The sequence below is a fragment of the Cebus imitator genome, unplaced genomic scaffold (genome assembly GCF_001604975.1).
Source record: "Cebus imitator isolate Cc_AM_T3 unplaced genomic scaffold, Cebus_imitator-1.0 Scaffold79, whole genome shotgun sequence".
In the NCBI taxonomy this organism is placed as follows: Eukaryota; Metazoa; Chordata; class Mammalia; order Primates; family Cebidae; genus Cebus; species Cebus imitator.
This window is the reverse complement of record NW_016107394.1, coordinates 6088673-6116451: the sequence shown is the minus strand read 5'-3', so window position 1 is coordinate 6116451 and position 27779 is coordinate 6088673. Positions and strand designations below refer to the sequence as shown.

The following is a 27779-nucleotide window of genomic DNA, read 5'->3' as shown; positions in this document are numbered from 1 at the left end:
TGAGCCACCTCGACCGGCCAGGAATTTCTTTTTAAAAGGATGTTTATTGAGATGCAATTCACATACCATATAATTCACCCATTTAAAATATACAATTTGGGATGTATACATTAACTTAAACTTTTGGTTCAATATATACAACAAAATTTGCTATATTAACTATTAAGTGTACAATTCAGTGGCATTCGTTATGGTCAGAGTGTTGTACAACCATCTCCACTATTTCCAAAACCTTTTCATTATCCCAAACAAAAACTGTAACCATTAGGCAATTACTTCCCATTCCCCTGCCCTTCTAGTCTTTGATAACCTCAAATCCACTTTCAGTCTTTGTAAATTTGCCTGTTCTAGGTTCATGTAAGTTGAATCATATAATGTTTTTCCTTTTATTTCTGGCTTGTTTACATATGTTCAAGGTCTTTTTATCCAACTTAAATCTCCTTGTACCACATGATTTCAAGTTCTGCTATATTTGATAGTTTCCTTTTCACTGTCCCCAGAGTTAGTTATAACAAAGAAGTAGTTTCCAGAGGTGTTACTGAATTAATAACAGTATTTTTAGGGTTATTAGTTTTAACCCCTCTCATTTCTTCTGTAAACAGGTGGTAGGAAAGGTTGATAAAAGGGACATTGCCAGTCTAGTCTTCAAATACTAGCTAACATTGTTAACTAACAATAAAGATGAATATATTTAATGCTGTTAAAACAGTACATTTCCCAGTCATCAGTTATAAATTCCATGCACCCTTTTAGAAACAGCTATTTAGAAATAATTTAAACTTCTAGAGTGTAATTAATGAAGTGTACGGTGTGGTGTTTACACAGCATAATAGTTTTTATTGTTTTAGAAAAAGTGGGATTAATATGCTTCTTTTTTTAAAAAGTGAAATTATCAACCCAGCTTAGGTCAGTGACAGGGTTTAAGTAAAAAAACAAAACAAAACAAAACACTGCCTGAGGTTGCAGTGAGCCAAGATCGAACCACTGCACTCCGACAGAGTGGGACTCCATCTCAAGAAAAAAGAAACACTGCCTATACTGCCTAAATCTTGATTGCCCCTGGGTGGCTTGCCTAATGCCAAGGCTTGCCACTGTGAGGCAGCTCACAGTGGAGCTCTTCCCTAAACCAGAAGGTACAGGTAGAGGTAATGAATTGTTCTGATTAGAGATGGTTGCTCTCTCCTTCCTCCTCAGGCAGCTAGCTAGTACTCACTCACCCAAGATGGGTGAGAGCTTCCAAGGTTCTTCTGGCAATTTAATCAAGGCTGATTGAGAGTTGGTGTACTCTACTTTGTGAAATATAAAATGGGGGTGGGACTCATGGGGGTGCCTGTATTAGTGCCTTTGGGCTGCTATAACAAAATACCTTAGACTGGGTGATTTTTAAACAACAGAAATTTATTTCTCATAGTTCTGGAAGCTGGGAAGTCCAAGATGAAGTCACCAGCAAATTTGGCATCTGATGAGGGCTCACTCTCAGCTTCTTAGATGGTGCCTTGCTGTGTTCTCACATGGTGGAAGGGGCAAACAAGGCTTCCCCCACATGACCTAAGTCACCTCCCAGATGCCCACCTCCCAACAGCACCGCACTGGGATTGTTTCAATGTGAATTTTGCGGGGACAAAGACATCCAGAACATAGCATTCCCCGACACTTTTCAGGGAGTCCACAATGTCAAAACTTTTCATAATAACACTGATATTATTTGCGTTTTTCATATTCAGTCTCTCAGGAGTGGACAGTGGAACTTTGGGGGTGCTACATAACATGATGGATCATTGCTTTGATAACTTGTGTATTGTGTCTTCTAGAATTTTCTAAATATGATTATTCACATCTGGGTGTTCGGTAGACATTTTGTCAGAAATAAACAAGGCTGCCACTTCAAGGAAAACAGCTGATAATTTGAGCATTCAAGTTGAAAATTAGAATTTTGGAAAATTCTAATGACAGTCCTTCCCTCTGTGAGAGGACACCTGAGTCCTCTAAGTCTCTAATACTTAAAGACTCTCTGAGTCTCTCAAGACTTTTCTGGTGAGATCACTGATGATACTGATGTGATCTTTTTTTATATTGTATAATGAATTGCATTAATATTTATATGGTATGTATAGCTCACTGAACTAATATTTTCCAAATGACCAATTTATGGTTTTACAGGAACATACATGGATAAAAGATCTACTGAAAGTGCAAGATAGACTATGGGATTTTTTTTATGTACTATGGCATGAAAAACTCATTGGTCTGGTTTCACATTTCACATTGCAACCAATCTTGAAGAAACTACCACTTGTGGAGAATTCATAACTGCATGGAAAAGGGAGAAGTATTGTAATAACCTTTTTAACTGTGTATCATTGTGAGGCTAGATTTTCTTCATGTATTTCAGCCAAAGCAACATATAGCAATAAATTAGCTGTTCTCTGTTAAGCTGGACATTAAACAGAATTTGTGAAGATAAAGAAGTGTCATTTTTCTCACTAAACGTTTTGTTTTGGAAAATGTAATTTTTTATTAAAATGTTATTCAAGGCCGGGTGCCATGACTCATGCCTGGTATTACAGGCCGAGGCGGGAGAATCCCGAGGTCAAGAGATCAAGACCATCCTTACCAACATGGTGAAACCCTGTCTCTACTAAAAATACAAAAATTAACTGGGTGTGGTGGTGCACACCTGTGGTCAGCTACTCGGTAGGCTGAGGCAGGAGAATTGCTTGAACCCAGGAAGCGGAGGTTGCAATGAGCTGAGATCATGCCACTGCACTCCAGCCTGGCAACAGACCAAGACTGTCTCAAACAAAACAAAACAGAACAAAAAAATGTTGTTTATGTTAACAAATTATAAGGATGGTATTTTAATGAATTAATATTTTAAAAATTTCTCAATTTTAATTTCTATTATGATAAATGTTGTTAGATAAAATTCACATAAACAAAAGCTCTTTCGGGTCCTCAGTAATGTAATAGTGCAAATGAATCCTGGGGCATGAAGTTTGAGAATTGCTGCTCTAAAATGTGAGCAGCAAATTTCAAACTTTTTTTTTTTTTGAGACGGAGTTTGGCTCTTGTTGCCCAAGCTGGAGTGCAGTGGCACGATCTTGGCTCATTGCAGCCTCCACTCACTCCAACCTCTGCCTCCCGTCAAGCAATTTTCCTGCTGCAATCCTCCTGAGTAGCTGGGATTACAGGCATGTGCACCACACGTGGCTAATTTTGTATTTTTAGTAGAGATGAGGTTTTTCCATGTTGGTCAGGCTGGTCTCAAACTCCCGACCTCAGGTGGTCTGCCCGCCTTGGCCTCCCAAAGTGCTGAGATTACAGGCGTCAGCCACTGTGTCCAGCCCTTTTTTTTTTTTTTTAAGGAGTCTTACTCTGACAGGCTGGAGTGCAGTGCCAGGAGCATGGCCCACTGCAGCCTCAGCCTTTTGGGCTCAAGTGATCGTCCAGTCTCAGCCACCCAAGCAGTTGGGACTATAGGTGCCCATCACAAACCCTGGCTAATTTTATTTTTTGTAGAGACACAGTCTCACCATGTTGCCCAGGATGGTCTTCGACTCCTGAGCTGAAACAGTCCTCCTCCCTATTCAGCCTCTCAAAGTGGTAGGATTACAGGTGTGAGACACCACACCCAGCCTAAAGTACTTTCATATCTACTCATTTAATCCTCCAAACAATGCTGAGTTTTAATAATAGTACTTCTTCTCCCCCCCCCCCCACTTTTTTTTTTTTGTGACAGTGTCTCACTGTTACCCAGGCAGAAATGCAGTGACATGATCTCCACTCACTGCAACCTCTGGCTCCTGGGCTCAAGCAATTCTTTTGCTTTAGCCTCCCAAGTAGCTTGGACTGCAGGTGCATACCACCGTGCCTGGCTAATTTTTGTATTTTTTTGCAGAGACAGGGTTTCACCATGTTGCCCAGGCTGGAACAGTACTTGTATAGCGTATTCTTTGTAACAGGCACTGCTCTGTTACATACTTCTGTTATATATACATTATATATACATTATTACATGTTACCCTTGCAGTAAATTTTGAGGTAGTTCTTGCTTTACAGATGATCATAGTAGGTACAGAGAGGTTAGCTAACTTTTTTAAAGGCCCTATGGGAATGTCTAAAACCTTAAGAATAGGATACGATGAAATATGTATAGCCCAAACTTATTTGACCATGGAACCTTTTTTCTTTTTGGAGACAGGTTCTTACTCTGTCTCCCAGGCTGGAGTGCAGGGGCACAATCATTGCTCGCTGCAGTCTCCATCTCTCAGTCTCAAGCAGTCCTCCCATCTCTGCCTCCCAAGTAACTGGGGACCATAGGTACATGCTACCACGACTGATTTTTAAAAATTTTTTTTTAGAAACAAGGTCTCCCTATATTGTCCAGGCTGGCCTTGAGCTCCTAGCCTCAAGTGATCATCTTGCCTCAGCCTCTCAAAGTGCTGGTATTACAGGCATGAGCCACCATGCTCGGTCCTTTTTTTTTTTTTTTGAGATGGAGCTTCACTCTTGTTGCCCAGGTTGGAGTGCAATGGCGTGATCTTGGCTCACCACAATCCCTGCCTCCCAGGTTCAAGTGATTCTCCTGCCTGAGCCTCCTGAGTAGCTGGGATCACAGGCATGTGCCACCATTCCTGGCTAATGTTGTATTTTTAGTAGAAATGGGGTTTCTCCATGTTGGTCAGGCTGGTCTTGAACTCCTGACCTCAGGTGATCCACCCGCCTCGGCCTCCCAGAGTCCTGGATTACAGATGTAAGCCGCCACACCTGCTCCCCCTCCCCCAACTTTTTTTTATGGAACAATTCTGACTGGGCATGGTCACTCGTGCCTGTAATTTTAGCACTTTGAGAGGCCGAGGCAACAGGATGGCTTAAACCCAGGAGTTTGAACTTACAGTGAGCTATGGTTGCACTAGTGTGCTACAGCCTGAGCAACAGATTGAGACCCTCTTTCTTTTTTAAAAGAACAATTTTTTGACTAGGATTCCTTGGAATACACTTTTAGAAATGCTGCATTAGTAGGAAACCATTGAGGGAAAAACATAACAAACAGAAGAAAAACATTAAAAACAAAACAAAGAAGAAAACAACCATCAGTGATGGTTGACTAGTGCTGAAGGTTTTCAGGTGTGTACAGAAGGTGCAGTGGCTCATGCCTGTAATCCCAAGCATTTTGGGAATTGAGGCAAGAGGATCGCTTGACCCTGGGAGTTTGAGACCCGCCTGGGCAACATAATGACACCTCTTTTCCTTACTTTAAAAATGAAATAAAAGATAGGCTGAGGTGGCTCACACCTGTAATCCCAAGACTTTGGGAGGCTGAGGTGGGTGGATCACCTGAGGCCAGGAGTTCAAGACCAGCCTGGCCAAGATGATGAAACCTTGACCCTACTAAAAGCATAAAAATTAGCTGGGCATGGTGGTGAGCACCTGTTAGCTACTAAGGAAGCTGAGGCAGGAGAATTGCTTGTGAACCCGGGCGGCAGAGGTTGCAGTGAGCCGAGATCGCACCACTGGACTGCAGCCTGGGCAACAAGAATGAGACTCTATTTCATTAAAAAATGAAATTAGATGTATACAGAAAGTGACCATTGGATTTGGCAGGATGGGTCAGTATTAATTTTCTTGAGCAGTTTCAGTGGAAAAGGGATAGAGCAGAAGCCTCCTTGGTATTGATTAAGGAGACAGTACAACAGGATAAGTGGAACAGTGCAAATGGATGCTTTAACAAGTTTTGCTATAAAGAGGATCAGGGTTATGAGAGTTTTTAAGATGGGAGACATTAGGGCATGTTTACACTGTGGGAATAATATAGTAAACTAAATGTAGAGAGTTCAGATATTATATATGGAAAGGTGGGAAGTCTTAAATACCTGGAGTTTTCTATGTGGATACATATTCATACACATACCCCCACATATATGTACACATGTGAATCTGGAAAAGTTTCCCTCAAGAAATGATATTTGAGGGCCGGTCGCGGTGGCTCACACCTGTAATCCTAGCACTTTGGGAGGCCGAGGCGGGTGGATCACAAGGTCAAGAGATCGAGACCATCCTGGTCAACATGGTGAAACCCCGTCTCTACTAAAAATACAAAAAATTAGCTGGGCATGGTGGCACGTGCCTGTAATCCCAGCTTCTCAGGAGGCTGAGGCAGGAGAATTGCCTGAACCCAGGAGGCGGAGGCTGTGGTGAGCCAAGATTGTGCCATTGCACTCCAGCCTAGGTAACGAGAGCAAAACTCCGTCTCAAAAAAAAAAAAAGAAATGATATTTGAGCTAAGATCTCAAGGCCGAGTCATAGTTAACTGTGCATATGAAGTGCATACTAGGCTGAATAAACAGCATGGGGAAGGCCCTAGGATAGAAGTGAACACAATTGTTTATCCTGAGAGTAATGAGAAGCCACTAGAAGCTTAAGCACGGGAGAGACATTCTCAAATTGGTTTTAAAAAAATACTCTACCGCATGGAAAAGGGGTTAGAGAAGGGCAGATGAGGAGTTTGGAAGAGATTACTAGTAGACCAGGTAAATTATGGTAGCTTGGACAAGAGTGTTCTTGATGGAGAGAAGCAGATGGATTTGGGGAGTCATTGCACTGTGCTGAGGGCAAAGTCCACAGAATCTAGAGCACAGGGAATAGAACAATGACGGGCGGAGCTGAGAAAGGGTAGGCATTGGTAAAAATTTGAGACAGTGATATAAGTGGGTATATATGTATATAAGTATATATACATGTTCATGATACACATATGTATGTGAAAAGACATTGTGGTCATATATAATTTTTATAATTTTATTCATGTAAAAACATATACATAGAAGGGCTACTACATGTGGTGGTGGCTCATGCCTGTAATCCTAGCACCTTGGGAGGCCAAGGCAGGACAATCACTTGACCCACGGGTTTGAGACTGGCCTGGGCAGCATTATGAAATCCCGTCTCTACAAAAAGTACAAAGAATTAGCTGGGTGTAGTGGTGCACACCTGTAGTCCCAGCTACTTGGGAGACTGAGGTGGGAGAATTGCTTGAATCCAGGAGGTCGAGGCTGCAGTGAGCCAAGATTACACCACTGCACTCCAGCCTGGGCAACAGAGTGAGATCCTGTCTCAAAAAATCCCAAAAAAACATATGCACAGATCACAAATGATAACTGTACATCATGTTGGATTTTCAGAGTAACATGTCCATGATAATTTCACCGGGAGTTTTAAAAAATAGAGTATTAATAGCATCCCAAACTCTCTTTGCTCGGTGGCCCTCCCAGCCATTATCCCATTCTCTCCGGTGGTAGCCACTGTGACTTCACATACCTTGGATTAGTTGGGTTTTGGGGGGAACAGGGAGAATGAATGTCGCTTTATTATTGTTTGAGATACGGAACATTAGGAGCACCTCAGAAGCCTGTTTTGTGCCGATTCCCAGTTGTTACCCCTCCCCAAATGTATCTACTGTTCCATCACTGCGTTGAGGCAGGGCCAGACCACCCCATATTCAAGGATTCACTAGAAGGGCTTACAGGATTCGGTATATGGTTGTACTCACAGGGAAGATTTATGGCAGCATTGTAGTAAGGATACATATCTGGATCATAGGGGAAAAAGACACAGACACAGTCTGAAGGAATCCATGTATAGGCTTCTCTATGCTCTTTCCTTCCCATGAAGGGTCACCCAGAGCCCATTTTTCCCCGGCAATGGAAATGCAGCACCACATGTGCCGTGTTTCTGTGGCGAGAAGAGCATTAGAGACCTGGTGTCCAAGGCTTTTACTGGGGCCTGATCATATAGGCAGTCTCTATCTGGCATATAATAAAATTCCAGATTCCCAGAAGGGATAGCAGGTGTTCAGCATAAATCATATTGTTTGCACAAACAGTCTAGGCATAGTGTGCTGCATTATCAGTTAGGAAAAGTTTTATTTGTGTGTACAGAACTGTTCACCAACCAAATTCCCAAATACCAGCCCGAGGTCTTTAACAAACAGGCTGTTCTAAGGACAACAGCCTCAGGTCTGCTGTGTTAACTCTTTCTGAACAATCACTATAAATGAGTTTTGCCTGTTCTTGATTTCATATCAAAGGAATCATGTAGTATATACTCCTGACTTCTGCTTAACATTACGTTTGTGAGATTGTAGGTAGTTTGTTCATTCCATAGCCAGGTAGTATTCCATTGAATGAATAGACCACAATTTATCCGTCTTGCTGTTGATGAGCATAGTTATTTCACCTTCTCCCCAATATTTGGTATTACCTCTTTTACATTGCAGTGATTCTTGTGGGTATGTAGTAATATTTTGTTTTGGTTTTAATTAGTACTTCCCTGAAGGCAAATGAGATTGAGCATCATTTTCATCTATATAATTGGCCATTTGTATAACCTTTTTATTATAAAGTTCCTGTTCGAGGGCCCTTGCCTATTTTTGTGTTGGGTTATTTATTTGTAGGAGTTCTTCATATATATTTTGAATGTGAGTCCATTATTAGATATATGTATTGCAAATATCTTACGTTTTGTGGTCTGCCATTTCACTCTTAAATGGATTCTTTTAATGAAGAAAAGTTATTAACTTTACAGTAGCCTAATTTATAAATTTTTCCTCTGTGCTGTCTGTTGCCTTAAGAGATGTTTACCTACTCCAAGGTCATGAAGTTAATCTCCTGTTATCTTTTAGAAGCTTTATTGTTTTACCTTTTATATTTAGATTTACAATCACTTGGAATTTATTTTTGTTCATGGTGTACACGTAGGAGTTAAGATTTATTTTTTTCATGTGGATATTCAACCGACTCAGCCCTATTTATTGAAAAAGAAAGATCCATATTTGCTGCTGTTCAGAGCTACCTTTAAGTATCCATAATGTTTTATTTTGTTTCATTGTTCTGTCCTTGTACCAATACCTCACTGTCATGATAAGCTTTACAATAAGTCTTAATATCTGGTAGTGTAATTCTTTCAACCTCCTTTTTTTTCTTCCTCTCTCACAAGATTATCTTGGCTATTCCTGGTTCTTTATGTATAAAAAGTTTTAGAATAATTTGTCATTTTTTTCTCCTGCTCACTCTCACAAACTTAGTGGGCTTGTGATTTTATTGAATTAGTAAATGGGTTTGGGGATAATTGATATCTTTATAATTCAGTGTGCCAATTCATAAATTTGTATATTCCTCCATTTAAGTTTGCTTTAAAAAAATTATTAGAGGCCGGGCGCGGTGGCTAACGCCTATAATCCCAGCACTTTGGGAGGCCGAGGCGTGCGGATCACGGGGTCAAGAGATCGAGACCATCCTGGCCAACACGTTGAAACCCCGTCTCCATTAAAAATACAAAAAAATTATCTGGGCGTTGTGGCACATGCCTGCGGTCCTAGCTACTCGGGAGGCTGAGGCGGAAGAATTGCTTGAACCCAGGAGGTGGAGGCTGCAGTGAGCCGAGATTGCGCCACTGCACTCCAGCCTGGTGACAGAGCAACACTCCGTCTCAAAAAAAAAAAAAAAAAAAAAAAATTATTAGAGGTCTTGCACATCTTTCACTAGATTTAGTCTCAGTTTGTATTGAAACACAGGTGTATTTAATTAGGCTCTCTGCCTGATGCCCATTCTATTCTTGATGAATAAGAGTTGCTGTTGATATCAGAAAGCTGCTTCAACTTAGTTCAGAGGTAGTATGTACAGTATTGCTCTATGTGGAAGGTCTCCAGAGATTTAAGAATTTAACAAACAACCTGTATCAGTTTGGCAAATTATTTTATAGTGAGTTTTTATACTTAATATTTGGATTTTGAAACATGACATGTTTATAATCATAATGTATAACTGTGTAAAAGTGATTAAAATGTGAACATCTTAGGCATCATTACTGTGAGCAGTAACACTTGTTGGTCAAATGAAATGCTGTACAATTTAGGTGTAGTTTTTAAAGAAATCATAGCATTTTACCATGATTTTACATTTTTAGAGTAGAAAGAAGTGTCAGGGGCATGTATGTTGCGGGAGGTAGACAATAGTGTTAAAACAAAAAAAAAATACTGTGATGTAATTACAAAGGAATATGTTGGGCAGGGCCTGGTGGCTCACACCTGTAATTCCAGCACTTTGGAAGGCCAAGGTGGGCGGATCACCTGAGATCCACAGTTCAAGACCAGCCTGGCCAACGTGGTAAAACCCTGTCTCTACTAAAAATACCAAAATTAGCCTGGCGTGGTGGTGCGCACCTGTAATCCCAGCTCCTCTGGGGGCTTAGGCAGGAAAATCGCTTGAACCTGGGAGGCAGAGGTTGCAGTGAGTGGAGATCACGCTGCACTCTACCCTGGGCAACAGAGCAAGACTCAGTCTCAAAAAAAAAAGAAAAGTTTGTGACACAGTTCATCCACAGCAGAACTTTTATTCTTAGAAACTTGAGGAATGAGGGAAAGATCTAGATGTAACTTTATCAAGTTAGTTAACACTTCTATGCCTTGGTTTCTTCATCTGCATAAGGGGGATAATAATAGTACCCATCTTTGGAAAGGACTTAGAACAGTGTCTGGCTCATAATAACTGCTTAGTAAGCATTATTATTAGTTTTTCTGAAAGTATTTAAGCACCAAGAGCGCATGGACTTTGTCTTGTTCCCTGTCTTCAACACTTTCTGTGTATCAGATTGTGTAGACATAGTTCCTGCATTCATTGAGCTTGCAATCTAGTCAACACACATAATTGTAGATAATAAACTGTGTTCATAATAAGGTAAATGAATAAAGCTTTTATGCTTCCCTTAGAAACTAGTTATTTAAAGAACATCTAACTGCTAATTTTCTACAATGACAGTGTTGTTTTGTTTGCTTGTTGAAGATGAAATCCTGAAAGGAGTGTTAGGCTGTTAGCCTTGTGGTTGTGCAACTTTTCTGCTTGTACTACTGATGATTGAATCTTCTCTGATGTCTTGGGACTTGGAAGATGCAGGTTTCAGTTCTAGTTCTGCTACTGATTTTTGTACATGACTCCAAGCAAGTTACTTCTTAACCTTGTCTAATTGAAGTGTTGGTACTAAATGATTTCTAAGATTTTTTCCAACTATTATTTTGTTATTAATCAAATTCTCCAAATTATGTTTTCAGGGAGGGGAGCAGGGAACTGTTGTTATTTATGTATGTTTGCCTTAAAACTGAAGGCTGAAATTTAAATGGTGAGCTCATTTTCATAATTGTATTTTGGTTTTATTTACAGATGCCAGAAGTGGGTGGAGAATTGTAGGAGAGCCGACTTAGAAGATAAAACACCTGATCAGCTAAATAAACATTATCGATTATGTGCCAAACATTTTGAGACCTCTATGATCTGTAGAACTGTGAGTAATAGAAGAACTTGGTGTCTCTGTTTGTCTTTTTATTCTCTCTGTCACTCTGTCTGGTTAGAAATGTAAGTATTTATCTACTAATGTTCTAGAGTGTAATTAATGAAGTGTACGATGTGGCGTTTACATAGCATAATAGTTTTTATTGTTTCAGAAAAAGTGGGATTAGTATGCTTCTTTTTTAAAAAGGTGAAATTATCAACCCAGCTTAGGTCAGTGACAGGGTTTATGTAAAAAAACAAAACAAAACACTGCCTGAGGTTGCAGTGAGCCAAGATCGAACCACTGCACTCCGACAGAGTGGGACTCCATCTCAAGAAAAAAGAAACACTGCCTATACTGCCTAAATCTTGATTGCCCCTGGGTGGCTTGCCTAATGCCAAGGCTTGCCACTGTGAGGCAAGATGGGTGAGAGCTTCCAAGGTTCTTCTGGCAATTTAATCAAGTCTGATTGAGAGTTGGTGTACTCTACTTTGTGAAATATGAAACGGGGGTGGGACTCATGGGGGTGCCTGTATTAGTGCCTTTGGGCTGCTGTAACAAAATACCTTAGACTGGGTGATTTTTAAACAACAGAAATTTATTTCTCATAGTTCTGGAAGCTGGGAAGTCCAAGATGAAGTCACCAGCAAATTTGGCATCTGATGAGGGCTCACTCTCAGCTTCTTAGATGGTGCCTTGCTGTGTTCTCACATGGTGGAAGGGGCAAACAAGGCTTCCCCCACATGACCTAAGTCACCTCCCAGATGCCCACCTCCCAACAGCACCGCACTGGGATTGTTTCAATGTGAATTTTGCGGGGACAAAGACATCCAGAACATAGCATTCCCCGACACTTTTCAGGGAGTCCACAATGTCAAAACTTTTCATAATAACACTGATATTATTTGCGTTTTTCATATTCAGTCTCTCAGGAGTGGACAGTGGAACTTTGGGGGTGCTACATAACATGATGGATCATTGCTTTGATAACTTGTGTATTGTGTCTTCTAGAATTTTCTAAATATGACTATTCACATCTGGGTGTTCGGTAGACATTTTGTCAGAAATAAACAAGGCTGCCACTTCAAGGAAAACAGCTGATAATTTGAGCATTCAAGTTGAAAATTAGAATTTTGGAAAATTCTAATGACAGTCCTTCCCTCTGTGAGAGGACACCTGAGTCCTTTAAGTCTCTAATACTTAAAGACTCTCTGAGTCTCTAATATCCCACTACTTTAAGATGAAGACAGAGTTGGAGCTGAATAGTATGTTTTGTCTTAAAATCCTCATTTTGCTGGGTGCCTATAATCCTAGCACTTTGGGAGACTGAGGCAGGAGGACCAGTGGAACTCAGGAGTTTGAGACTAGCATGGGCAACTTGGCCAGACCCTGTCTCTGTAGAAAATACCCCCAAAAAAACTAGCCAGGTGTGGTGGCCTGTACCTGTAGTGCCAGCTACTTGGGAAGCTGAGATAGGAGGAGCCCAGGCAGTCAGGGTTACAGTGAGTTGCGTTCATGCTACTACACTGCAGCCTTGACCACAGAGCAAGAGCTTGTCTGGAAAAATAACAAAACTGACTGATTTTTTTTTTAACTCCTCTGTTCCTGATGCCCCATTTCTACTCACCTGAGGTAACCGCTTATTTTATTTGTTTATTTATTTATTTGAGACAGTCTTGCTCTGTCACCCAGCTTGGAGTGCAGTGGCGCTATCTCAGCTCACTGCAACTTCCACCACACCACCCCCTAGGCTCAAGTGATTCTGTCTTCTCAGCCTCACAAGTAGCTGGGATTACAGGCATGTGCCACTACACCCAGCTCATTTTTGTATTTTTAGTAGAGTTGTGATTTCACCGTGTTGGCCAGGCTGGTCTCAAACTCTTGACCTCAAGTTTTCCGCCTCCCAAGGTGCTGGGATCACAGGTATGAGCCACCATGCCCGGCCAAGGTAACCACTTTTAAACTTATTTAGTCTTCAGAAAAATTTTAGATGATTATAAAAGTATACATTTATTTAAGGTAAAGTTAGTGTTTTTATTTGGAGCTGTTCATCTAGAGCTTTTTTATGAGTAAAATTTTCATCTTGGAATGGAGCTCTTGTTTTCATGTTTTTGTATGTACTGTTAGAACCAACTCGTAATTTTTTTGTGCTGGATATAATAGTAAACAAATTATACAGGTATTGTGGAAAAATGTTTCCATTAGTAACTTGTCATTTCATGTCAAGACCTGCTGTTAACTGTATGAGCATGGCCAAGTCACTTCCCCTCTCTGGGCCCCAGTTCCTAATAAGGAGATTAGACCAGGTAATTCCTGAGTTCTAAGATTTTTAACTCTCTGTGCTTCTCTTGCTGTGATTTATAAAAGGCAGAAATAAGGCAAATTTGATTGAAATGAAGCAGACTTGTTTCAGTGTAACACCTCAGATATTAGGATAGACATAAACTTGATTAGAAGGTACACTTACACTATATGTTGTTATACAGCGATTTATTTTGATATTTTTTTCAGATACATTTTGCAGAGGCATCAGAAAACTAAGGAATGATTGGGTTATTTTATTTCTCAAAATTAATTGAAGCAGATACTTGTGAAGTCATTGGGAGGTGAGCCAATTCCGGTTCAACAGTTTAATCACAAATATTTGAGGAATATTTTTGCCTTGATTTGTTAAGAGGGTAATAATGATCAACCAAAATTAAAGGTTTCATATGTTTAAAAGGCAAACTACTTTTATGTTTTTGACATTAAGTAAAAATACCCAAATTATTTTAAATACATAGGCCATATGCATTTTGCATTTTTATTTTAGTAATAAATATGGTTTCTTAATTAGATAATTCCAACCAGATTGTGAGAAATTTAAAATAAAGTTAATTCTTACATTCCTTAGTTAGAGAATAGAACAGAAAGATGAGCAAGGTTTGCTTTTTAAATTTCCAAATGATTCTTCAATCTTGAATAAATGAATCCAAATGTGAGAAAATGTTCTTTCTATATGTGTAGCGGATTTTATTAAAAACTGGATTTCTGGGCTGGGCACAGTAGCTCACACCTGTAATCCCAGCACTTTGTTAGGTCAAGGTGGGTGTATCATTTGCAATCAGGAGTTCGAGACCAGCCTGGCCAACATGGGGAAACCCCTTCTCTACTAAAAATAACAACAACAACAAAAAATTTGCAGGGTGTGATGGTGCATGCCTGTAATTCCAGCCACTGTGCGGTGGGGTGGGGGCCCCTGAAAAAGGAGAATCGCTTGAACTCGGGAGGTGGAGGTTGCAGTGAGCTGAGATTGCACCACTGCACTCCAGCCTGGGTGACTGAGTGAGACTCTGTCCCAAAAAAACAAAACCTGGATTTTCTGATACTTGTATCTAAATGTTTAAGAGTTTTGGATTTATTAGTTTAGCATTGAAGATCTCATCAGTAGCCGGGCACAGTGGCATGTATCTATAGTCCCAAGCTACTCAGGAGTCTGAGGTTGAAGGGTTGCTTGAGCCCAGGAGTTCAAAGCCAGCATGGTAGTGAGACTCTGTCTTTAAAAAAAAAACAAAAAAAACCAGATCTCATCAGTAAACATTCATAACTACTGAATTTGGCCAGAGGCAAATATTTTTATAATTTTGATGCTAGAGTAAGATTATTGTTTCATGCTCAAACGTTAATTCAGCAGTTAAAGAGTAAATCCTGATACTGAGATACTTGATATCATGTGTAGGAATTGAATATTGTCTTTTTGGCATGTGTCTTTATAAATATTTATATTTTTCTTATTTTTATTACTATTTTTTGAGACAGGGTCTCACTCTGTTGCCTAAGCTGGAGTGCAGTGGTGTGATCATGGCTCACTGCAGCCTTGACCTCCCAGACTCAAGCAGTCCTCCCCCCTCAGCCTCCCACATAGCTGGGACTACAGGCACGTGCCACCATGCCTGGCTAATTTTTGTATTTTTTGTAGAGATGGAGTTTTGCCATGTTTCCTAAGTTGGTCTTGAACTCCTTGGGTCAAGCTGTCCACCCAGCCATGGCCTCCCAAAGTGTTGGAATTATAGGTGTGAGCCAACATGCTTGGCCAAAATAAATATTTATAAAATGTCATTTTTTTCATTCGTATATCCTGCTTTCTGATTTATAGTATCTTTGCTTTATTTGCAAATAGAAAATCAGTTTGATTTGACTTTAAAAAATTTATTAAAATGTTTTATTCCTCCCCTCCTTATTTAATAATTGGTAAGATATCGAGAGTTGACTGTATATTTGCTTATTTTAGGTACATTTGCTCAGTGTGACAGATGGGGGAGCTTTGAGTATAATAACTTGTACTCCCTTCAGTGATTGTGTCCCTAACCAATTCCTCATTTAGCCTTCCTAGTAGACTCAAGATCATGAGCCCAGCACTAGAAGGTTGAATGTTACTAGGAAGTCAGAGAATCATCTTTGTGTTTTCTATTATGACACGAAATTGAACTAGAAAATATTGACTCTGAATAGAAATTCATCCCAAATGTGTTTAGTAACTCTTCGGGTACAACCCAAGATAGTGTGTTTCATTTAGATGTATGTTTTCCCTTCATATCTTCCCAACTTCCCCTCCTTGGGTGAACAAATTTAGAAGTTGTTCTTTTTGTTTGGCATATTCTTTGAACACGCTTTGATATTTTGAAGTAATCACTGCTTCCAAGAAAGCTTGTTTAAATGAAGTATGTTTCATCTTTATCATCGCAAATTCAGGAAGAAATTAAAGGCACTGTTTCTTTGGACTGTCTGAGGGGAATGTAATAGCAGTTATTTATCACTCTCCCTCTTAATAAACTTATCTCTTACCCAGCCTCCTTAAGGCTGGCAGGAGGACTGTTACTATTTAATGCATCCGGCTTCTAGCCAGGCTAGATGAAATTAGCAGGAAGTAGGGTAGAGAATGATTAGAACTTGAAAGAAATGTAGAAATACCTAGTTTAGCATTTGCAAAAATGTGATTATGTATGTCAGTATCACTTGTGGTGTGAGAGATGGTTTCATGTGCCGCATGAATCAATTTTTATTTTAGAAGTTTTGTAATATATGTTAAAAACAAAATTTTTAAAAAACATGAGATAAAACATCAGATCATTCTTCCTATGGTTTTTATTACTTAAGACAGTGTTAATTAAAAAATCGAGTAGATTGTGTAAAAATACAGATAGTAATATAAATAACTGAAATGGCAAGCATTTTAATCATTAGTATGTGAATACTTTTATTTTGGGAAATGTTGATCTAGTTCAATACCAGAATTTTATTCAGAAGAAGAAACTGGGGCCCAAAAAGGGAAAGTAACTTAGCCAGGGTGTCTTAGTGAGTCCCCTCACTGGTAGAGTTTTGGACTAGTTCCTAGGTCTCTTGGATCTCAGTCCAATATTTTCACTGTGCCTTGATGCTTCTTGGTAATATTAGCAAAAGTGGAGTAAACAGCAGGTAAAAGAGGGATGCGTTATTATAGAACATAGAAGAGTGCAAATTATTTTGGGAGACTTGTACCTCCTGTAGATTTGGTGGACTCATAGAAAGACAGTACAGATAAAGTAGCTGGAATACTGAATTAGAAACAGATATGCAAAATGCACGTTAATATTATGTTTTATGCCTACGTTCAATTCAGTTTCTTAATTTATAATAGATTGCCCGAAGGGCAAATGCAGGTACAATTGGAAATAGTAGACCGACTTGAACTGACATCAAATTCTGTAAGTCTCTGTAATTTAGAGCTGGAGTTGAAGGAATATTGTGGAGGTCATTAACATGTAATTTTATTTATGTCTAATACATTTATAAGGACCATCTCTGAATTAACACATTTTTCTTTTTCAGAGTCCTTATAGGACAGTTCTTCGAGATAATGCAATACCAACAATATTTGATCTTACCAGTCATTTGAATAACCCACATAGTAGACACAGAAAACGAATAAAAGAACTGGTAAGTCTATGTACTTTTAGCTTTTCCACCTTCCCTCATAGTACTATGAAATCAAATACAGATGCATTTATGTTAAAATCAATCCAAGTTACTCTCTATTTCAGATGTAATGTAACAGGAAATAAATGTTATGGTTGTTAAATAATAGCCTAGATGTGAGATGGTGAGTTTTAGTATTTAATTTGGAAATTCTCCCTCAAATTTAGCCAGTTAATACTCATTGACTTGGTCCAGAGTTTGCTGTTAATTATAGGCCACTAGCTCATACCTTTGGGAGAAGGAAAAAGCTACCTTTTTTTTTTGTAGTAAGGAAAATAGAGTTGAGGTGTTTCCAGAAGTCAGCACAAAGGGATAAAGAAAGGGAAAGTCTGAAAGTGGAGACATGGAATGTTTTAAAGATAAGGCCTCTGTCACTACTAAATATAAGCAGGGTTTAGAAAAAAATGTTGAAATCTCTGTATATGGCATAATTTACACATATTTTTATATTCCTTGGATATCCTTCAGTTCTGAGGATTGACACCTATCTGTATTTTGTTGACTGTAGGTGAACAGAATTACCGTAACTCCTCAGTCCATGGCTTTCTGTCATCATTGCCACTAGGAAGGCCCTTATTTTGCTTTATTATTTTTCCTTCTTCATCCGCTATTACCATAACCATTTCTTCCCCTACCAGTTGGTATCCATACTAGTGTTTTATCTAATTTTCCTTATTCTGTGCTTACCTTTTATATTTAGATATTTTATCCATTTGGAGTTAGTATAAATGATGTACAATAAGGATCTATAATAACTTTTACTCCTTATAGAGAACCTGTTTTCCCAACATGGTCTGTTAACTCTTCCTTTCCTCCACTGGTATAAAATGCCACTTCTGTCATATAACAAATTTATATAAGGCTGTTTTGGGGAGTTCTGTTTCATTTCACTGTATTATTTGTTTGCAACTATACCACATTATTTTATTACCATGGCTGTGTAATATATCTTACTTTCAAACAGGGTGATTGTTTAACTCTTCTTTTTCTTAGCTATTTGTGGACCTTTATTCCTCCATATGATTTTTTTCTTTTTTGAGAGAGAGAGTTTCACTGTGTTGCCCATGCTGGAGTGCAGTGGCACAATCTCAGCTTGTTTCAACCTGTGCCTCCCAGTTTCCAGCAGTTCTCCTGCCTTAGCCTCCCGAGCAGCTGAGACTACAGACGCTTGCCACCAGGCCTGACTAACATGGTAATTTTAGTAGAGATGGGGTTTGATCATGTTGGCCAGGCTTGTCCGAACTCCTGACCTAAAGTGGTCTGCCCACCTCAGCCTCCCAAAGTGCTGGGATTATAGACGTGAGCCACGGTGCCCAGCCGCCTCCTTATGAATTTGAAAGTCCTTTTGTCAAGTTCTAGAAATTCTTTTGGGATTTTCATTATAATTGTTTTGAATTGACATCTTTACAATATTAGCTATTGTAAATGTATTACTAGTTTATTACTAGTTTAGTATTATTGATGTTAGTAAACGAATATTACTAGTTTACTATTACAATATAAACTATTGTAAAATATTAACTAAACACATCCATGAATAGGAAAAAAAAATTCCATAAAATACCTATCGGGTAACAGCCATCACTGACAAAACTAAATACTAGTTTTTTGAAAAGAATATTAGAATACTTTTAGGAGTACAGAAAATGAAAAATGTTGAGGGCTTTTGTTGCAGTTCTTTAAAAGAGAATGTATACATTCTTTCTTAGATCACTTCTTATCTTTACATTATGGTTCTTACTAGTATAGATTATGTATTCTGGTTGAAATTATTTCCAGCACTTTTAAAGAACAACTTTTTAAGTTAATCCTAATAAGTCTTCTGAGTTTTTCCTTTGTATCACCTATAAATAAGGAGAAATTTGTCTCTTTCAGTTTGTATGATTTTAATTTTTTCTGTTGTCTTTCTTGTTTAGTCAAGATCCCTAGCACTATGTTGAATAATTGTGGTAATGTCATAGCTGGCATACTTGCCTTGCCCCATTAAGTATAATGTTTGCTGTTGGTATTGTTAAATAGTTGATATGAAGTTAAGGAAATTCCCTTCTAGTCTTATATTCAGAGTTTTTTGTTTGGTTTTGTTTTTTGTTTTTTTAAATGAGCTCACTGTGTCACCCAGACCAGAGTACAGTGCAGACATAGCTCACTGCAGCCTCCACCTCCTGGATTGAAGCAATCCTCTTACCTCAGTTTCCCAAGTAGCTGGGACCACAGGTGTGTGCCACCACACCTGGCTTATTTGTTTGTATTTTTTGTATAGATGGGGTCATGCCATGTTGCCCAGTTTGTCTCAAACTCCTGGGCTCAAGCACTCCTTCCACCTCAGCCTCCTAAAGTGCTGGGATTATAGTAGTGAGCCACCACACCTGACCTATATTGTTTTTATATTTAACTTATCACATGCTTTCATTGAATCTATTTAATAGAAAAGTTTTTTTTTTCATTCTTTAATGCAATGAATAATACTAATGGATTTTCTTTGAACCATCTGCATTTCTGTAATGAACCCTAGTTGATTTTGATATGTCTTTGCTTTTATATGCCATTGGATTCAGTTGGTCAATATTTTATTTAGGATATTGCATTTGTGAATCTTGGCCTGTAATTTTCTTTTCATGTACTTGCATTATCCAGTTACAATATCAAGGTTCTATTAACCTCATAAAATAAGTTGGGTATCTTTTCTTTTTTTTTCTAGAAAAACTTGTATAGGTAGATGTTATCTGCTCTTGAAAAAGTAAGATAGAACTTGGTAAAACTGTTAGAGGACTAGGGGTGGGTGAGGAAAGTTTTGATTGCCATTCTAATATCTTTATTGATTTCTCTTTCTTTTTGTGTTTTGTTATGTTTCCAAAAGTTTATGAAACTTATAATAATCTTTTCAAAGAGCCAATAGTTCTGTCGATGATTGCTGTACTTGTGAACTATTTGACTGGTTTTTCCTTGATTGGGGTGATTTACTTTTTGACTCTTTTTCTAGATTCTTAATGTTTAGCTATGTATGTTTATTCAAAGCTAAAAATGTCTCCTTAAGTCCTTTTTAGCTATACCTTACAACTTTAGACATACAGTGCTGTCATGTCTGATTGTAGGTATTTTGTAATTTCTCTATTTTGTTAACATAGGATTGTTTTTCTTCGTTTACAGACGTGGAATTATTTTTTTAAATGATTTGATTCTTTTATTTTAAATGTTATTAAGAGATACATAGAGGATACACATAGTCTATGTGATGTTGATTCTTTCTGATTTTTTTGCATCCATTATTGCTATGAAAGCCTGTGCCAGCCTGGTTCCTTTTTAGGTAATCTTCTTTTTCTCCCTCAAAGCTTTTTAGTTTTCCTCATATTTGACATTTTAAATTTTGCTAAACTATATCTAGTAGATGTGAGGTTTTTTCTTATGTACCTTAATTTGTCATCTTACAACTGAGGACTTACATCTTAAATCAAATCCTTAGTTTTTATTTTTCTTTATGCATTTCCCCTCTATTTGTTTATTTCTATTTTCCTAGGATTTCTCTTAGATGACTGCTGACACTTACATAACAGTCCTCCATGTCACCTTTTTTCTTGGTGTCCATAGAGGACTGGTTCCAGAACCCTCCCTTGGATAGCAAAATCCACAGATGCTTGATTCCCTTATATAAAGTGGTATAGTATTTGCATATAGCTTACACACATCTTCTTGTGTTCTTTAGATCATGTATAATGCCTAATACAATGTAGTGCTCTATAAATAGTTGTTATATTACATTGTTTAGGGAATAATGACAAGAACAAAAGTCTATATTCAGTATAGATACAACCATCCATTTCTAAACAATACCAAGATTATTTATGATACGTAATACATTTATGTGTAACACTGAATACAATGTAAATGCTGTGTAAATAGTTATGCTACGTTATTTAGGGGAATAATGAGAAAAAGTCTATATATATTCAAGATAGGTACAACTCTCCATTTTTTTTCCCAGTATTTTCAATGCCTGGTTGGTTGAATCCATGGATACGAAGTGTAATGTGTATCAGGATGAGGAGCTCAACCACTTGCTGTCCTGTTGCTGTCATTTCCCTGTAGTCTGTCCCTCAGAGAGCCTCACATACTTCACAGCCGCCATACTCTTCCTGAAACACCATCCTTATAAACATGCAGTCCATAGGATAAGGAGGGGATGTCCCAGGTTGACCAGCCTGTTGATGTTTCTTGCTATGAGCGCCATGTCCAGTGGTGCCCAACAGGCATCCTGCTGTCTTCAGCTGTCACTGGAATAGCTGCTTTTGTGCCACAGAAAGTAACAGAGTGGCTCATGATTTTAGCATTGTAGAGGGTTGGAAGGAGAGTAAAGGATGCAGCTGGAAAGTTCTTCCTTTGTCTAACCCTATTGGTGCCACTTGGCCTACTATGCTCTGTGTATCTCTTCCATGCTAGTACTCTTTCATCTTCTGCTTCTCAGGAATTTCTCATCACTTTTGTGTTGGGTTCTGAGATTCAGCAACCTCCTTCTTATGGGGCATCTCCAGGGTTAAATTGGGAAGTAAGATGATTTGTGTCCTCTTGAATTTGACCCCAAGTGCCATGGTGAACTTTCATGCCTTTCGTTAGCCAGTAAATACTTGTAACCCAAAGTTAGGTTGATTTAGGTAGAAAATAAGTAAAATGATGTATTTTTTTCCCCTCTAGGACTTTGGAGTTATTTATATCATTATTTTTTTAACTAGAATAATCAGTTTAACCTTGGAGTTATTAACAACTTATTCTGGTTTTCTCATTGTCTGTCTGTTTGAAGAATGTATGTTATATAAAGAATTTATGCTCTTGAAGAATTAAATTTGACTCAGAATAGGCATTTGTATTTGTGAGTCTAAGATGATACACTAGAGGTCAGTTTTTAAAAGATGATTCTTTTTTTCTTGCCATTTAGAGTGAAGACGAAATCAGGACACTGAAACAGAAAAAAAGTAAGTGATAGTGTTAATGACTCAACTTCTGAATGCCTTTTAAAAAGGCCTTGACCTGGTAAGGACAAATAAATATGTTTTGTGTTGAAAACCTACCTTGAGAATGGATGTAAGAGTGTGCTCAGCTTTGTCCTGTGTTCTGGAATTATTTATGAGACTAAAGTCTTGGTTTAGCTTGTCTTTATTGATGCTGCTATGCCACACACTATGCCATGTGCAGGCCTCACAGAGGTGATGCCACTTCTTACTGTGGCAGGGGTGGCAGTCACACAGTGCTCCATTATAGGGAAGGAAGGGCAATGGTAGAGGCATGCACTGAATTTCTTTTCTGTCCACCCAGTTGTGGTGGGTAATAAGTTCTTGGTAAATGTTTAAGGAATAAACACTGGTGGGGCACATAGTGCCATTGGAGGTAGTGGTCACAACAGCCTTTCTGTAGGTGCTGATGCCCCAATTGTTTCACCAAAGTGAGGGCTAGAAGCTGTTTTTCTTCTTGTCAGTTATTAGTCACTCCTCCTCTGTTTCTTCCTCCTATTGCTGTTATTATTAACATAGCATTTTATTGAGTGCTCACTAATGCCAAATCTTTGTTCTAAGTGCTTAACTTGTATTAATTCATTTAATTCTCACAATAGCCCTGAGATAAGTACTGTTATTTCCCTCTTTATAGAAGAGGAGATACGGACTTGGGCAAAGAGAGGGAAAGGTACAGGGTGCTAGATTTGGGGAACTACACTCATTTTAGTGTTGTTAAAGTTTGTGATTACCCATTATGGTTAGAAAACGAACCTAGAAAGGACCCCGGAGGCCAGAGCTTGCAGACTTGTGGGCTGTTAGCAATAGGGAACCATTGAGGGTTTGGAAGTAGGTGATAACAGGGACCTGATTTTCATGTTACATACAGCGCTCTGTTGGATTAGAAAAGGTAACACTGGAGGCAGGAGGTCAGTTGGGCTGTCAGCTGACCAAATAAAAGTTGAAAGGCCTTGAATTAAGCAGTGGTAGAGAGAGTAAAGGGAATAGGTTCAAGGAACTTAAGAAATTTGTATACCTATGACTTGTATATGAAAAGATACCTAAAAGAAGAGGGACTTGACTTTTTACTTTGTACTCTTTGCTCTTTAATGAACTACTTTTTGGGAAAAAAAAAAAAAAAGTAAGAGAATTAGTACTTGTAATTGGAAGTGGAAAAGTAATGGAGGAGGGTGGGGCAGGAGCCAGGCAGGCAGGAGTCCAGGATAACCTCTTTCTGGCTTGGGAAACCTACCTAGTATAGAATCACTGCCGTGTCATGTATGATCATTAGCAGTGCTATCTGATTTGAGGAGGGGTTAGGGAAGGATGCTTCCTGCATTTTGCGAAACCCTGATGAAGGTCTGAAGCATGGCTCACGCAGGCTCCAGTCAGACTAGATTTCCCTTTGTGCTTGGACAGCCTGCTCTTCCCTCTTCTACCTTAGTGCTTTTGCTAGAATAATTCTCACCAACTGAAATGCCCTCCTTGTTCATGTCCCCCTTATTTATCCTTGTCATCAAATGCAACTTCTGAGTTTTTGTTTCTCCCTGCTGCCCTCCATAATCTTATGTTCTAAGAACTAGGTTTTAACTGTGACTCTAGATTTGGATTCTTTTCCTGTAGACACCACTGACCTGTATGACTGTGGGCAGGACATTTACCATATAGGGCTTCAGTTTTCCTATCCCTTATGAAGAGATTAGGCTAAAATTTGTGATAATCTAATACTAGCCCTAAGAATTACATTAATCACCTTTATGTTACACTGGTTTGTACAGTTGTCCCATCTCCCATATAAATGTGTGGCATAATGGTTTGATAAAAACAGCATCGCATGGACCTTGGAGCCAGACACTTGGATTTCAACTTTACTTCCATTCTTCTAACTGTATCTGTGATCTTGGGCAAGTTTCTTAGTGTCGTCATTTGTCAAGTGGGACTAATACCACCTGCCTGAAGAGAGAGTAATGTGATGCATATAAAATGCTAAGCACAGTACCTTAGTAATTAGTTGTGTCCCATTTTGTTTTTCTGAGGGCATGGACTGTCACTCATTACATATGTGGAGTGTCTTAAGTTTATTTTTAAAATTAGGCTGGATGTGGTATCTCATACATTTAATCCTAGTACTTTGGAGCTGAGGTGGGAAGATCACTTGAGGCCAAGAGTTCAAGACTAGCCTGGGCAACATAGTGAGACTCCCCATTTCTTAAAAAAAAAAAGAAAAGAAAAATCATTCCTATCTTATAACAGCATTTACATCTAGGATTAAAATATATCTGTTTACAGTGTTTGTCTCTCCCACTAGAATATCTCTTATTTTAATCTCTATCCTTGTTTATGGTCTAGTAAATGCGCTATGAATATTGAATGAATGAGTTTGTGTATGTATTTTAAATATTTAACCGAAGATGTAATATTTTTTGTTTGGTTTGGTTTTTTTATGAGCCTGTTTGTAAAATTAATTCTTTGTTTTCCAGTTGATGAAATTTCTGAACAGGAACAAAAACATAAAGAAACCAACAATAGCAATGCTCAGAATCCCAGTGAAGAGGCGGGTGAAGGGCAAGATGAGGACATTTTACCTCTAACCCTTGAAGAGAAAGAAAACAAAGAATACCTAAAATCTCTATTTGAAATCTTGATTCTTATGGGAAAGCAAAATATACCTCTGGATGGACATGAGGCTGATGAAATCCCAGAAGGTCTCTTTACTCCAGATAACTTTCAAGCACTGCTGGAGTGCCGGATAAATTCTGGTGAAGAGGTCCTGAGAAAACGCTTTGAGACAACAGCAGTTAACACATTGTTTTGTTCAAAAACACAGCAGAGGCAGATGCTAGAGATCTGTGAGAGCTGTATTCGAGAAGAAACTCTCAGGGAAGTGAGAGACTCACACTTCTTTTCCATTATCACTGATGATGTAGTGGACATAGCAGGGGAAGAACACCTACCTGTGCTGGTGAGGTTTGTTGATGAATCTCATAACCTAAGAGAGGAATTTGTAGGCTTCCTGCCTTATGAAGCTGATGCAGAAATTTTGGCTGTGAAATTTCACACTATGATAACTGAGAAATGGGGATTAAATATGGAGTATTGTCGTGGCCAGGCTTACATTGTGTCTAGTGGATTTTCTTCCAAAATGAAAGTTGTTGCTTCTAGACTTTTAGAGAAATATCCCCAGGCTATCTACACACTTTGCTCTTCCTGTGCCTTAAATATGTGGTTGGCAAAATCAGTACCTGTTATGGGAGTATCTGTTGCATTAGGAACGATTGAGGAAGTTTGTTCTTTTTTCCATAGATCACCACAACTACTTTTAGAACTTGACAATGTAATTTCTGTTCTTTTTCAGAACAGTAAAGAAAGGGGTAAAGAACTGAAGGAAATCTGCCATTCTCAGTGGACAGGCAGGCATGATGCTTTTGAAATTTTAGTAGAACTCCTGCAAGCACTTGTTTTATGTTTAGATGGTATAAATAGTGACACAAATATTAGATGGAATAACTGTATAGCTGGCCGAGCATTTGTACTCTGCAGTGCAGTAACAGATTTTGATTTCATTGTTACTATTGTTGTTCTTAAAAACGTGCTATCTTTTACAAGAGCCTTTGGGAAAAATCTCCAGGGGCAAACCTCAGATGTCTTCTTTGCAGCTGGTAGCTTGACTGCAGTATTGCATTCACTTAATGAAGTGATGGAAAATATTGAAGTTTATCATGAATTTTGGTTTGAGGAAGCCACAAATTTGGCAACCAAGCTTGATATTCAAATGAAACTTCCTGGGAAATTCCGCAGAGCTCACCAGGGTAACTTGGAATCTCAGCTAACTTCTGAGAGTTACTATAAGGAAACCCTAAGTGTTCCAACAGTGGAGCACATTATTCAGGAACTTAAAGATATATTCTCAGAACAGCACCTGAAAGCTCTTAAATGCTTATCTCTGGTACCCTCAGTCATGGGACAACTCAAATTCAATACATCAGAGGAACACCATGCTGATATGTATAGAAGTGACTTACCCAATCCTGACACGCTCTCAGCTGAGCTTCACTGTTGGAGAATCAAATGGAAACACAGGGGGAAAGATATAGAGCTTCCATCCACTATCTATGAAGCCCTCCACCTGCCTGACATCAAGTTTTTTCCTAATGTGTATGCATTGCTAAAGGTCCTGTGTATTCTTCCTGTGATGAAGGTTGAAAATGAACGGTATGAAAATGGACGAAAACGTCTTAAAGCATATTTGAGGAACACTTTGACAGACCAAAGGTCGAGTAACTTGGCTTTGCTTAACATAAATTTTGATATAAAACACGACCTGGATTTAATGGTGGACACATATATTAAACTCTATACGAATAAGTCAGAGCTTCCCACAGAGAATTCAGAAACCATGGAAAATACCTAAGAGACTTTTAAAAATAGATTTTCTTATATTTTATATTTGGAAGAAAAGCTGTAAGGTGTATGTAGGCCACTTAATCACTAAATATCTTTGCCTATAGGACTTCATTGAATACATTAGCCATTGATAATCTACCTGTTTAAATGGCCCCTATTTGAACTCTCCTGCTTTGAAGGCCTCTCCGTTCTTCCAGAAGAGAACGCTGAAAGTGCCATGTTTCCTTCTGTGTGATCTCTGCTGGTGGCACTCTGGAATTGTTTTAGTTAAGTCATTTTAGACATAGCGTTTATTATCACTGTGGATCTCTACTCGTTGGGTGTTATGAATTCTTTGAAGAAATATATTTTGAAGAGGTGTGGGAGGAAGAAATACATTTTATAAAATGTTACAGTGAAGCCCACAGTTGACCTTTGACTAATAGGAGTTTTAGGTATGTTAAAAATCTGTACTGGACAGTTACAAGAAATTACCAGAGAAAAGCTTGTCAGCTCGCCAAAAAAGGATTTCAGTGTAGATTCTGTCTTTCTGAAACGAACTTAAGGAACAAATGACAGTAAAAGTTTGAATGGAGGAGCCTGCCATTGTTCCACATCTCGTTGTTGGCTGTTTACATTCCTTTGTCGAGCCTACATCTTCCTAAGCTTTTTAGCAGGTATATGTTAACACTTCTGTTTCATGGTTAAGACAGAATCAGAGGCCATGATTTGTCTGGTTTTTTTTTTTTTTTTTCCTGTCTTTTTCCATGACTCTTATCTACTGCCTCATCTTGATTTATAAGCAAAACCTGGAAAACCTACAAAAATAAGTGTTGTGGTTTATCTAGAAAAATATGGAAATATTGCTGTTATTTTTGGTGAAGAAAATCAATTTTGTATAGTTTATTTCAATCTAAATAAAATGTGAATTTTGTTTAAAGTTTAGGCACATTGTTTTTGGTGGGGTCAAAACATTCTTGTGTAAAATCTCTTAAAAAACATTTTATAGGCCGGGCGCGGTGGCTCACGCCTGTAATCCCAGCACTTTGGGAGGCCCAGGCGGGTGGATCACGAGGTCAAGAGATCGAGACCATCCTGGTC

General features: G+C 38.6%; 1 protein-coding gene across 2 annotated transcripts in view; it reads left to right on the top strand.

Annotated features, from left to right (window-relative positions):
- Nucleotides 1-27677, top strand: part of THAP12 (THAP domain containing 12) — a 31428-nt gene extending 3751 nt beyond the window's left edge. The window contains exons 2-5 of one of the 2 annotated variants that reach the window (XM_017533029.2): nucleotides 11214-11334; nucleotides 17170-17277; nucleotides 22244-22280; nucleotides 24776-27677. In XM_017533029.2, the coding sequence (XP_017388518.1) occupies nucleotides 11214-11334; nucleotides 17170-17277; nucleotides 22244-22280; nucleotides 24776-26706 (2197 nt within the window). In that variant the 3' untranslated portion in view covers nucleotides 26707-27677. The remainder of the gene's footprint in view (nucleotides 1-11213; nucleotides 11335-17169; nucleotides 17278-22243; nucleotides 22281-24775) is intronic. The other variant, XM_017533030.2, reaches the window with a different exon arrangement.
- Nucleotides 27678-27779: the final 102 nt, after the last annotated feature.